At 38.0% G+C, this 12,951-nt stretch overlaps 1 protein-coding gene across 4 annotated transcripts in view; it reads left to right on the top strand.

The window, feature by feature from the left end:
* Window positions 1-12,951, top strand: part of BDP1 (B double prime 1, subunit of RNA polymerase III transcription initiation factor IIIB) — a 110,540-nt gene that overhangs the window by 64,463 nt on the left and 33,126 nt on the right. For all 4 annotated transcript variants that reach the window (XM_053589110.1, XM_053589120.1, XM_053589100.1 and 1 more), the window contains 4 exons: window positions 1,585-1,718; window positions 8,844-9,045; window positions 9,247-9,440; window positions 11,305-11,689. In XM_053589110.1, the coding sequence (XP_053445085.1) occupies window positions 1,585-1,718; window positions 8,844-9,045; window positions 9,247-9,440; window positions 11,305-11,689 (915 nt within the window). The remainder of the gene's footprint in view (window positions 1-1,584; window positions 1,719-8,843; window positions 9,046-9,246; window positions 9,441-11,304; window positions 11,690-12,951) is intronic.

The raw sequence follows: 12,951 nt of genomic DNA, 5'->3' as shown, positions 1-12,951 counted from the left end.
TAAAATGTCAAATAGTAGCTGAAACCTGGCTTAGAATATAGGCATTAGATACTTATCTTACCCAGGGAATACAGTATTTGGTTTTATACCAAATTTACTCTTCTGAGTATTTTTTATAAAATGTTAACAGAATTTTTCTGTAACTAATAAAGCTATTAATTATGAATATTTAATTTAATACAAAATAATATTATAAATATTCCAAATTTCTCTACCTTGAGATAACCACTGAAAACCTTTGGCATGTCTTATTGGATCTATTTCCATGCACATGTATGTGCACAAATATTTGCAAAACATTTTCTATGTGTTGGTTACATCTTTGTAAAATTTTGTTAACGGATATTTTGTAAATAAAGGTATATTTAACTATAGTTTGACATTTTTCCTAATATATAGCTAATTTATAAGGACTTTTAGGACACCCTAAAAATGCCTGAAATGTCCATTTCAGCTAGTTTTTATTTTTCTGTTCTTTTCTTGGCCCTACCAAGGCAAAATTCAGATTTAAAGTGATAGTAATCCTTATTTGACCAAAAATCCCTTTTTATAAAAAATCCATTAAGCTATTTTTTTTATCATTATTTTATGATGTCTCTCCTACATTGGAAGGCAATGGTGCAAAAATAGCTCAGCTAATTTTTCTTATTTCTTTAGAGATGGGTCTTACCAGATTACCCAGTTTTGTCTCAGATTCTTACCTCAGCCTCCCTGATCACTGGGATTACAGGCAAAAGCCCGTGTGCCCAGTTATTTTTTAATTCACAGCAGGCAACTGTTAATAGCCTTTAATGCATTATGTAAACATTACTGCAATAATCTTTGAAACTTTCTCTCTGAGATAGGGATTCTTATTTTGGCAGCAAAATATCAGTATTTTATTACCAATAATATATCCAGTCTGAATCTATCTTTTTTTCTTTTTCCTTTTCTTCTTCTTTTTTTTTAAGACACAGTCTTGCTCTGTTACCCAGGCTAGAGTGGAATGATACCATCATGGTTTACTGTATCCTCAAACTCCTAGGCTCTAATGATCTTCCTACGTCAGTCCCTTGAGTAGCTGAGACTGTAGGCAGGTGCCATCACACTGGGCTAATTTTTTGATTTTTGGTAGTAATGGGTTCTTGCTCTTGCTCAGGCTGGTCTTCAACTTCTGACCTAAGCTATCCTCCATCCTTAGCTTGCCAGAGTGCTAGGATTATAGGTGTGAGCCTCTGTCCCTGGCCCTAGTCTGAATCTTAAAAACAAAACATATTTTGGGCAGCACCTGTGTCTCAGTGGATAGGTGCCAGCCCCACATACCAAGGGTGGTGGCCCTGGCCAGCTAACACAGCAATGACAACTGCAACAACAACAATGGCAAAAAAAAAATAGTGGGCACTTGAAGTCGCAGCTACTTGGGAGGCTGAGACAAGAGAATCGCTTAAGCCCAAGAGTTGGAGGTTGCTGTGAGCTGTGAGAGACTCTGTCTCAAAAACAAAAACAAAAAAACAAAACAAACCCAAAATGTATATGTTAATGATTGAAATGTTTTAAGAGGTCGGGTTTTCTATTAACAAAAAATTACGATTTTTGTCTTTTCAGTCAGATTCTCAAATTGGAACTGAAGTTACCTCCTCCAAAGTTTCAGAATGTGGAATGCATGAAAATCAAAATGACATGGTTCTTGTAGAAAACATTCATGTTAACAAAATAAATGTCTTAGATGGAAAGACGAGGTGAGTTTTCTCTTAATGAGCAACTTTTCAAAGATAAAGGTTGAATTTATGTACAATTGACTGTATATAATTTCATATTCTGAAAATTTTATGAAAGTATGAAGTAATTATGAAACTAAAATACTTTAAATATGTTTCTCAAATACTGTAAGAATTGCATGGTTGATCTCTTAATTTGTAATTTCTTTGAAAAGGTTGGGAAGCATCCTCATTTTTGGTATGAAAACTTTTATTTTAGACAAAAGTTCTTAAGTTCTTTGTATTTTTTTTTTAGAAATGTTATTACCTCGTAACTAAAATTCATAAGTAGGAAGTAATATAAAGTATTTGCTATACATGATATCTAGAGGTAATATATGCAAAGCCACATGATAAAATTATATCTTTTAAATGAGATGAGTTAGTAGAGTGAAGAAATTTTAGCATTACCATTTTTATTTATTACTTGAAGTTTGTTTTATTATTATTAATTTTATTATGTACTGCTGAGTCATAAGATACTTTATTATTCATTTTATTTTATTTTATTTTTGCAGTTTTTGACTGGGACAGGGTTTGAACCCACCACCTCCGGCCTATGGGACCGGTGCCCTACTCCTTTGAGCCACAGGCACCGCCCAGATACTTTATTATTTTTGTTACATAGTATTAAAGCAGGATGTGCTAATTTGTTTGGTTAAAAACAACTTTTCTTTTTGTATGTAATTCATGGTACATCTAATTTTTGTATCTTTGTAACTAGAACATTTTTTTGTTTAGTATTTATTAATTTTCCTTTAGGATATCTTTACTACTTAGCAGTTTATTTGAATATTTCAGCTTCCTTTAATTATATAGAATGACATTAGTTTTTTGGGGGAAATGCTAACGATATAATAGTAGTCTTTTTCACCCTCTCTAGTTAGGTGAAACCATAGAAAAAGAATTTGGGCATGTTATGCCATCTGTCTAAATGTGGTGCTATTGATTTTATATGGCTTTAAACAATTTGCTTTCATTTAGACAGGTTAATAATGAAGCTTTTCTTTTAGTATAGATATTTTTTATTTCCTTTTTCTTGAAAAGCCTTTTAATCACTTAAAAATCAATACATAATAGTTGTACTTGTGGACTACATGTGATATTTTGGTATATACAATGTGTAATGATCAAATCCGGGTAATTGAAGTGTTCATCACTTTGGACATTTTTCTTTGTGTTCAGAACATTACAACTCTTCTAGCTATTTTGAAATATGTAATTGTCAACTATAATTCTGTACTATTAAATATTAGAACTTATGCTTTCTATCTGCATTTTGTATGCTTACCAAATCTCATCATTCTCCCTCACCCCCATTCCTTTCCTAGGCTTTGCTAAGTACCCTTCTCTCTCTAGCTCTGTGAGATCTACTTTTTTAGCTTCTACATGTTAGTGAGTTCACATGATATTTGTCTTTCTGAGCCTGGCTTATTTCAGTTAATATAAATGATCTTTGGCTCAATCATGTTGCTGCAAATAACAGGATTTCATTCTTTTATGTGACTGAATAATATTTTATTGTGTATATGTACCACATTTTCTTTATCCATTCATGTGTTTGTGGACACTTAGGTTGATTCCATGTCTTGTCTATTGTGAATACTGCTAGGGTAAACCTGGGAGTGCAGATATCTTTTTGGTGTACTGATTTTCTTTCTTTTGGATACATACCCAACATTGGGGATCACTGGATCATACAGTCGTTCTAATTTTAGTTTTTTGAGGAACTTCTATACCCATACTGTTTTCCATAATGACAGTACTACTTTACATTCCCATCAGCAGGGTACTCACATTAACTTCTCACCACATCTTTGCCAATATTTTTTTCTTAGTTTTGGAGGGACAAGGTCTTCCTGTGTTGCCTAGGCTGGTCATGCTTAGCCTCCAGAGTGCTGGGATTATAGACGTGAGTGGCTACACCCGGCTTAATATTTGTTCTTTATTGTCCTTCCCATTATAGCCATTTTAATTATGCTGAGATGCTCTTGCAGTGTAATTTTGATTTGTATTTTCCTGATGATTAATGATGTTGAGTGTGTTCTTATATACTTGTTCACCATTTGTATACATTGAGAAATGTCTATTAAGGACTTTCGCCCATTTTTTTTTTTACAGAGTTTCACTTTATTGCCCTCGGTAGAGTGCCGTGGAGTCACACAGCTCACAGCTACCCCCAACTCCTGGACTTAGGCGATTCTCCTGCCTCAGCCTCCCGAGTAGCTGGGACTACAGGCGCCTGCCACAACGCCCGGCTATTTTTTTGTTGCAGTTTGGCCGGGGCTGGGTTTGAACCCGCCACCCTTGGTATATGGGGCCGGCGCCCTGCTCACTGAGCCATAGGCGCCGCCCACTAAATTTTTTTTTTTTTTTTGGTGGTTTTTGGCCGAGGCTGGGTTTGAACCCACCACCTCCAGCATATGGGACTGGCGCCCTATCCCTTTGAGCCACAGGCGCCGCCCTGAAACGCCTTCTTATATTGCATTTATTTCTAGATTTAAGGCCAATTTTTACTTTGCATTAATTTCAAGGTCCTTAACTAACCCATTTCTTCATTTTCAAAAAACTGAACCTTTAAGTGACATGCTTGGTGTTTAGAAATGTTTTTGACTTGGGCGGTGCCTGTGGCTCAGTCGGGGGGGCACCGGCCCCATATACCGAGGGTGACAGGTTCAAACCCGGCCCCGGCCAAACTGCAACCAAAAAATAGCCGGGCGTTGTGGCGGGTGCCTGTAGTCCCAGCTACTCGGGAGGCTGAGGCAAGAGAATCGCTTAAGCCCAGGAGTTGGAGGTTACTGTGAGCTGTGTGAGGCCATGGCACTCTACCGAGGGCCATAAAGTGAGACTCTGTCTCTACAAAGAAAAAAACAAAACAACAACATATAAAAAAAAAAAAAAAAAAAAAAAAATGTTTTTGACTAATGTACATTACAGGCTGGGTGCTGTGGCTCATGCCTATAATCCTAGCACTCTAGGAGGCCAAGGTGGGAGGATTGTTTGAACTGAGAAGTTTGAGGCCAGCTTCAGCAAGACTGAGACCCCATTTCTACTAAAAACCTAGAAAACAATTTTTTAAAAGACCTCCTTCAAAATTAGGTGTGGCACGGTGGCCTGTAATCCTAGCACTCAGGGAGGCTGACGTGGGTAGATTGCCTGAGCTCATGGGTTTGAGACCAGCCTGAGCAAGAGTATGACCCCCATCTTTAAAAATAGCTGGGTGTTGTGCTAGGCGCCTGTAGTCCCAGCTACTCAGGAGGCTGAGGTAAGAGAATCGCTTAAGCCCAAGTGTTTGAGGTTGCTGTTAGCTATGATTGTATGACACTCTACTGAGGGCGACAAAGTGAAACTCTTTCTCAAAAAAAAAAAAAACACCCCAAATTATTAAAAAATAAAAAAAATAGCTGGGCATTGTGGCTTGTGCCAGTAGTTCCATCTATTGGGGAGGCTGAAGCAGGAGGATTGCCCTAAGCCCAGGAGTTTGAGCTTGCTGTGAGTTACACTGAGGCCAGGGTACTCTAGCTTAGAGCAACACATTGAGACTTTGTCTCAAAAAAAAAAAATGTATTACAAATACACTTACAAAGGCTATATTGGATTATATTGATGGTTGATCCCATGGGGTAAGTCATCTCCCCATTAGGGAACACTTTCTTCAATCATTAGAGACAATGTTAGGAATGTTTACATTATTCCTAATTAGTAATTTGGGGTTATTTTCCGTGTATAATTTAATCCCTTTTTGGTCTTACAGAGTTATAGAATTTTGCCACTGAAAAGAACCTTCTACGTGTACATTCACTTATTCCACATTTTAGTGTCTCCTGTGAGCCAGGCATCATTGCTCTAGATGCTGATAATACAGAATGAAGAAACAAAAAATCCTGTTGTTGTGGAGCTTATATTTTAATTGGGGAAACACGCTATAAATAAGAGAAATAAGTTGAATGAATGAGTAGGGAGAAATAAAGGAGGAGGGAATAGAGAGTGTCATGATTGAGGATTTACTTTTTAGTTAGCAGTGACCAGAATGCTCCCTTAAGGAGGGTACCACGGGAGGCTCGGCGTCCAAAGCTCAGTTGAGTAAGGGCGCTAGCCACATACACCAAAGCTGGCGGGTTCAAGCCCGGCCGGGGCCTGCTAAACAATGACAATTGCAACCAAAAAATAGCCAGGCATTGTGGTTGGTGCCTATAGTCCCAGCTGCTTGGGAGGCTGAGACAAGAGAATCACTTAAGCCCAAGAGTTTGAAGTTGCTGTGAGCTGTGATGCCATGGCACTCTAGTGAGGGCAACATAGTAAGACTCTGTCTCAAAAAATGAAATAAAATAAAATAAAGTCAATACAGAAAAAATACCTTAATATAAAAAAAAAAAAAAGAGGGTACCATGGGAGAGAAGACTTGAAAGAAGTGAAGGAGCATGTCATGGGGATGTCTAGGAAGAGGGAACAATATTTCAAAAACACCAAGGCAAGAGTATGCCTGGCTTTCTAGAGGAAAAGCAAAGAATTTAATGTAGGACAGAGAGCAAGAGTGGGTAGACGCGTGGTATACAGAGGCTGAGAGTGGAGAATAGATTATGGAGGGCTATTGTAGGGATTTTGATTTTTACCCTAAATGAGCTTTTAAAATACTAGTGACTTTTTTTTTTTTTTTTTGGTAGAGACAGAGTCTCACTTTATGGCCCTCGGTAGAGTGCCATGGCATCACACAGCTCACAGCAACCTCCAACTCCTGGGCTTAAGCGATTCTCTTGCCTCAGCCTCCCGAGTAGCTGGGACTACAGGTGCCCGCCACAACGCCCAGCTATTTTTTGGTTGCAGTTCAGCTGGGGCCGGGTTTGAACTCGCCACCCTCGGTATATGGGGCCGGTGCCCCACCAACTGAGCCACAGGCGCCGCCCTAAAATACTAGTGACTTTTGAGGTCAGCCTCTTTTAATGCTTTTATTTATAATTGGCTAAATACAGATGTAAATTACCCAAAAACATTGGCAGTTTACTATTTAGGATTTATGACTTTCAGACTTGCAAATTACTACAGTTAAAATAGGCAGTTAAAAGTTTTTTTGAGGAAAACTTTATATTTCGGATTGTTTTGTGCTTTGCATTTGTATTTCTTTCTTTCTTTCTTTTTTTTTTTTTTTGTGGCTTGAGACAGAGTTTTGCTTTGTAGCCCTGGTTAAGTGCTGAGGTGTCATAGCTCACAGCAACCTCAAACTCCTGGGCTCAAGTAATTCACTTGCCTCAGCCTCCTGAATAGCTGGGACTTCAGGTGCCCGCCACAATGTCTGGCTATTTTTTAGAGATAGAAAAAATATCTCTTTTGCTCAGGCTGGTCTCAAATTTGAGAGCTCAAGCAATCCACCAACCTCGTCCTCCTGAAGTGCTGGTATTGTAAGTGTTAGCCGCTGTGCTCTGCCTTATAGTGTTTTTTTTTTTTTTTTTTTTTTTGATACAGAGTCTCACTATGTTACTCTATATAAGTGACACTCTACACTCACTATGTAGAGTGTGGTGGCATCACAGCTCACAGCAACCTCAAACTCTTGGGCTTCAAAGATTCTCTTGCCTCTGCCTCCCAAGTAGCTGGGACTACAGGCACCCGCCACATGCCCGGCTGCTTTTTTCTTTCTGTTGTTGTTGTTTTTGCCATTGTCATTGTTGTTTAGCTGGCCCGGGCCGGGTTTGAACCCACCAGCCTGGGTGTATGTGGCTGGCGCCCTACCCAATAAGCTACGGACACTGTCTGCCTTATAATTTTTAAATTAGCTGCTTCTTTTTTTTTTTTTTTTTTTTGTAGAGACAGAGCCTCACTTTATCGCCCTCGGTAGAGTGCTGTGGTGTCACACAGCTCACAACAACCTCCATCCAACTCCTGGTCTTAGGTGATTCTCTTGCCTCAGCCTCCCGAGTAGCTGGGAGTACAGGCGCCTTCCACAATGCCCAGCTATTTTTTTGTTGCAGTTTGGCCAGGGCCGGGTTTGAACCTGCTACCCTTGGTATATGGGACCAGCGCCCTAACCCACTGAGCCACAGGCGCTGCCCAAATTAGCTTATTCTTAAGTCCAGATTTCTTTTGTCCCATTTGACCTAAGTAGCACATTGGGCTTACGTATATTTCATTCTTAAATAGCTTTGCTTAATCACACTTGATTGTAAATAGCTTATACTTAAATATAATGTGTTTTTTCCCCCAAATTCATTAGCCAACACTGACTTAGCCAGCATCATTACCTTGTTAGAAATTCCTTCAAACTTCCTTGATATTTTACTGCCAGAAGAGATCAGTGTATTTGGAAGTGTATGAACTACTTTCTCTTCAAGGCAATTTATTTTGGAATATTACTTAAGGTTAGTTTTTAATGTAGATAGATTGTTCAGAGGAATCAAGGTAGATACTTAGATAGCCCATTATTTTTTATAAAAATTCTGGCTTATGTTAGTTTTAAACCTCCTAATTCAGATCCTTGCCATTTATTAAAATATTTTCCAGGAAACCTTAAGATAGCTATTTGGGTTACCTTTGGAGCTGGGGCTGCTTTATTGACTTAAAACCTTATCTTTTCCTGATTTGGCAGATAAAATTGGGTAATGTTGAAAACCTTATGACATTGGCTATCAATAAACCTTTGAGTGAGCTTTCAGGCATATACTGAGAGAATTAATTCTAGCTCTCAAGCCTGCTCTTGATTCAGGACCACCATGGTTATGACCGTTGTCTATTTTTTTGGACCCCAGCTGAAGGCATTTGTTTAAAGTGACATTATGAAATCTGCCTTTACTTATTGCCATTTTTGGGATATCTGTTTTTTTCTCTGAATATTACTTAAAGTAACATAAAATTACATATTAGAATCAATGAATGAAAAAAAAGACTAATGTTACTGTAATGCGATCCCCCAGGCTATACAGAAAATAGAAGCTATAAAAGCTTTTATGTTTTTCCTTTCTTATCAGGAATATGCGGTTTCATTTTACATGCTTGGTTTTATATAGCCTTTTGAACATAGAATTGATTTCTATCCAAAATTGTTTGATTTAACAGCTCTTACATCAACAAGAAATTATGATTTTGTTCTTCAGTGTGATTTGTATTTCATTCTAGACATGGAAATGAACCCTATGTTTCTAGTCCCTCCCAAATGATAAGAAGGAGATTTCAAAAGGCTAAGCCAAATTTGGGAAGAGCACATGGTAAGAAAGGGAAGCCAGATATAGGAAAAGGCACAACAGATCAGAGTGAGGCAAGCAAGCCAGAAGATAATTTACTTCAGCAAGGAGATTCTGACACCCAGCTCCTTCTAAAAGTAAGTTTGGAAATTTATTTATTTAGTTTTTACTTTTGTACTACAACTGTTTTCATGAAAAGTGAGTGACTTCCCAGTGTTGTAAAAATTTAGCAACTCATCCCTGTGTGTATGTCTAAACTGAGAGGTTTAAGCCAAACTACTAAATGAAACTAAAGATTGTTCTTGGAGTAATATTACTAATTTCTTCTTAAATTTAAGGAAAAGGTGGAGTTCTTGAGCTCTCTGGAGGTTTCAGCAAGAAATGATTGCATAGGTTCCAACGAGTCAGATTTGGCCCCCAAACATGCTGAATTAGAAGAAGTGGGACCATTGAGAAGAGTTGGACAGAAAACTGTAGGAGATAATTGTATGACTTCAATCATTGAAGAGCAGTATCTCAATAAACTAACAAGGTAATGTTTTATTTAACATATACTTTCACAGTAGGAAATAAAAATTACCTTTACAGATGTCCTACCTTGACTTTCTAAGACAATGTTTCTCAACCTTCCTAATGCTGCAGTGTATTTTCATTGTTACAAAGGGGTCGCAAGCCACAGGTTGAGAACCGCTGTAATAGAACAAAAATATGACTTGTTAATGTAAGTAGAGGCTGTTTTTGTTGACAGATCTGATTTTTCCTTACATTTGATTTTTATTTACAATTTTTTCTTTTTTGTAGGGAGATTTTTCTTTTCCATGTTTAAAATTTCTGGGTATTAGGCTGGGTGTGGTGGCCTGTGCCTGTAATCCTAGCACTCTGGGAGGCTGAGATGGGTGGATTGCTTGAGCTCAGGAGTTAAAGACTAACCTGAGCAAGAGTGAGACCCCTGTTTCTTCTAAAAGTAGAAAAATTAGGGTTGATGTCCGTAGCTCAGTGGTTAAGGCGCCAGCCACATACACCAGGGCTGGTGGGTTTGAACCTGGCCTGGGCCTGCTAAAAAACAACAAACAACAACAACAACAAAAATAGCCAGGCATTGTGGTGAGTGCCTGTTGTCCCAGCTACTAGGGAGGCTGAGGCAAGAGAATTGCTTGAACCCAAGAGTTTAAGCCTGCTGTGAGCTATGATGCAATAGCTCTCAACCCTGGGGCAACAGAGTGAGACTTTGCCTCAAAAAAAGAAAAAAAAAAGCTGGGCTAGGTGGCTCATGCCTGTAATCTTAGCACTCTGGGAGGCTGAAGCACTCTGGGAGGCTGAGGCAGGTGGATGGCCTGTGCTCAGGAGTTCAAGACCAGCCTGAGCAAGAGTGAGATCCCATCTCAAAGAATAGCTCGGTGTTGTGGCAGGTGAGTGTAGCCCCGGCTACTTGAGAGGCTGAGGCAAGAGGTTCACTTGAGCCCACAAGTTCAAGGTTGCTGTGAGGTATGATGCCACAGCACTCTACTGAGGGTAACAAAGTAAGACTCTTGTCTCAAAAAAAAAAAAATTCTGGCTGTTGAGTATATTAGACATGAACAAAAGCCTGACCAAAGAGTAGTGTAATTATGTAATTAGCACTTAAGTAATTATGGTGCTAATTCAAGTGGGGTCACAGACACAAATGTACCCTACTTTTATAGTTTTCAAAGAAAGTGGAAGGAAATGTTAAGTTCTGAAAAACAGCATAGCTTTGATGGATTTCTGCCTTTTTAACATACTGGCAGTCCCTGGGTTATGAATAAGATAGGTTGTGTAGATTTGTTGGTTCTATATGTAAGTTGAAATAGGTGCATTTACCTATTACCTGGAATAGCTTCTGTTTGTGAGTGCAAGTTGTTTGTCAGTTAGATGTTTGTAACGCAGGGACTTACTGTATTAGCCTCTGGTCTTAAGTTCAAATTGTATGTAAACATGGGTAACTGACACAATAATCAGACTGTTAAGTCTGGTGTTTGTAACTCAGGGACTGCCTGAAATCTCTTTATGGAGGAGGATAAACTGGTATCACTTTTGATCCCATATTCTGTATTGGTTTTGTGTCTTTTATCCATTTTTCTTCTAATAATTTTCAGCTTTGTATATATTTCACCCTTCTTTTATATTGCAGGAAAAGACAGTCCATAATTAAACACTTACAGGAAAAATTTATAATTAGTTAATTAAGAATTAACTCTGAGAAACTTAAGTAGTAGTTAATTCCTTATTTTCAAAGCATAAGGTTTTAAAAGAACAGATGGTAGTAGTTCTCATTTTAATGACTGGAATTAGGATTTTACTCTTAAAGTTTGGTTTTTATTAAAATTATTCTTGTGTATATATGTATGACCATATTCTTATTTTGATTAAATATCTAGCCGTCCACAACCATTGAAAGGATCAAATTCCTCTAAAATTGCTTCTGATCAAAGAACTATTTCTAATGCATCTGAGTGTGAGATAGATCATAATGAAAAGAGAATGCATAGAAAGATTAAACCAAATGTCACCAAAGGGCGTGGATCAAAACGAATTCGGAGTAAGACCTCTAAGAAGGAACCTAGAGCTTCTAAGGCCACGCTGGTGACTCTTCGGGCTTCCCAGGAAGAAGATGAAGATGATGCTGAAGATTTTGAGCCTGACTATGAAGAAGAAAGCTATCATCTTGCTCCAGAAGAAGTAAACAAAGCTCCAGTTTTTGTTCCTATTGGTCTCAGATCACCCGAACCTGTTCCTGCTCAGATTGAGGAAACCATGGAAGAGGTATTTTGTTTTTTTTTTAAATTCTTGGCACTTTGTCTTACTTCGTTTTTCCTTCTTTTTTTTTTTTTTTTTGTGGGTTTTGGCCAGGGCTGGGTTTGAACCTGCCACCTCCGGCATATGGGACCGGCGCCCTACCACTTTGAGCCACAGGCGCCGCTCGGTTTTTTCCTTCTTTTTTGTTTACTAGATCTTTATTGCTTTTAGTGAAATTGGGATTTTAAGAGTTCATTCTCTTAAAAACATCTCCTAAATATAAATTTGTTTGGGGCCTAATGAATAACTTAAGGAATCAGTGGAAGTAGCTTTGTGTGTCTCTTGTGATTACTGAGCCCCTGTGGACCAAGTACAGTAAGGGAATTGGTATAACAATAATGATAGAAAGCTGCTTGCACTTATATCTGGGAGGTGCTTAATCTACTTTCTGATTAATATTGAAACATTTTGGCAGGTGTTTTCTATTAACTCTTTGTAATAGGCTCAGGTTAAGTTCAGGTTGGCAGAAGAGGTAGAAGGGACTTTTTTTTTTTCATTCTTTTTTTCAAAAAATTGTGGTAAAATACTTAGAAAATTTATCATTTAACTATTTTTAAGTGTGTAGTTTAGTGCCATTAAGTACATTCATATGTACATGTTGTACTACCAGTACCAACATCCACCTACAGAATTAATTTCATCTTGTAAAATAAATTCTGTAGCCATTAAACAATAACTCCTCATTCCCCCCAACCCACCGCCTTTGGCAGCCACCATTCTACTTTTTGTCTCTATAAATTCGACTACTTTAGGAACCTTGTATAAGTGGAATTGTACAGTGTTTGTTTTCTTATGACTTATTTAACATTTTCAAGGCTCACCTATATTGTAGCGTGTATCAGATACCTTTCATTTTTAAGGCTGAATAACATTCCTCTGTGTATGTGTGCACACGCGTGTGGGTGCCTAGCACTTTTTGTTTGTTCATTAATCTATCCAGTGGATACTTGGGTTGCTTCCACCTTTTAGCTATTGCAAATAATGCTGTTGTGATCATGATTATAGAGATACCTCTTTGAATCCCTACTTCATTTCTTTTGGGGAAGTAGAATTGTTGGATCACATGGTAATTCTGTATTTGTTTTAGCAAACTTCATAACTGTTTTTCATAGTGGCTGTATTATTCTGTATTCCCACCAAGAGTGTACAAGGGTTCCAATTCTCCACATCTTCACCAACAGTTATTTTCTATTTTTTTTTTTTTTGATAGTAGCCTTTCTTTTTCTTTC

The sequence above is a fragment of the Nycticebus coucang genome, chromosome 1, assembly GCF_027406575.1.
Source record: "Nycticebus coucang isolate mNycCou1 chromosome 1, mNycCou1.pri, whole genome shotgun sequence".
Classification (NCBI taxonomy): domain Eukaryota; kingdom Metazoa; phylum Chordata; class Mammalia; order Primates; family Lorisidae; genus Nycticebus; species Nycticebus coucang.
Note: the sequence above shows the minus strand (reverse complement) of the source record. Positions and strands in the feature narration are given on the sequence as shown.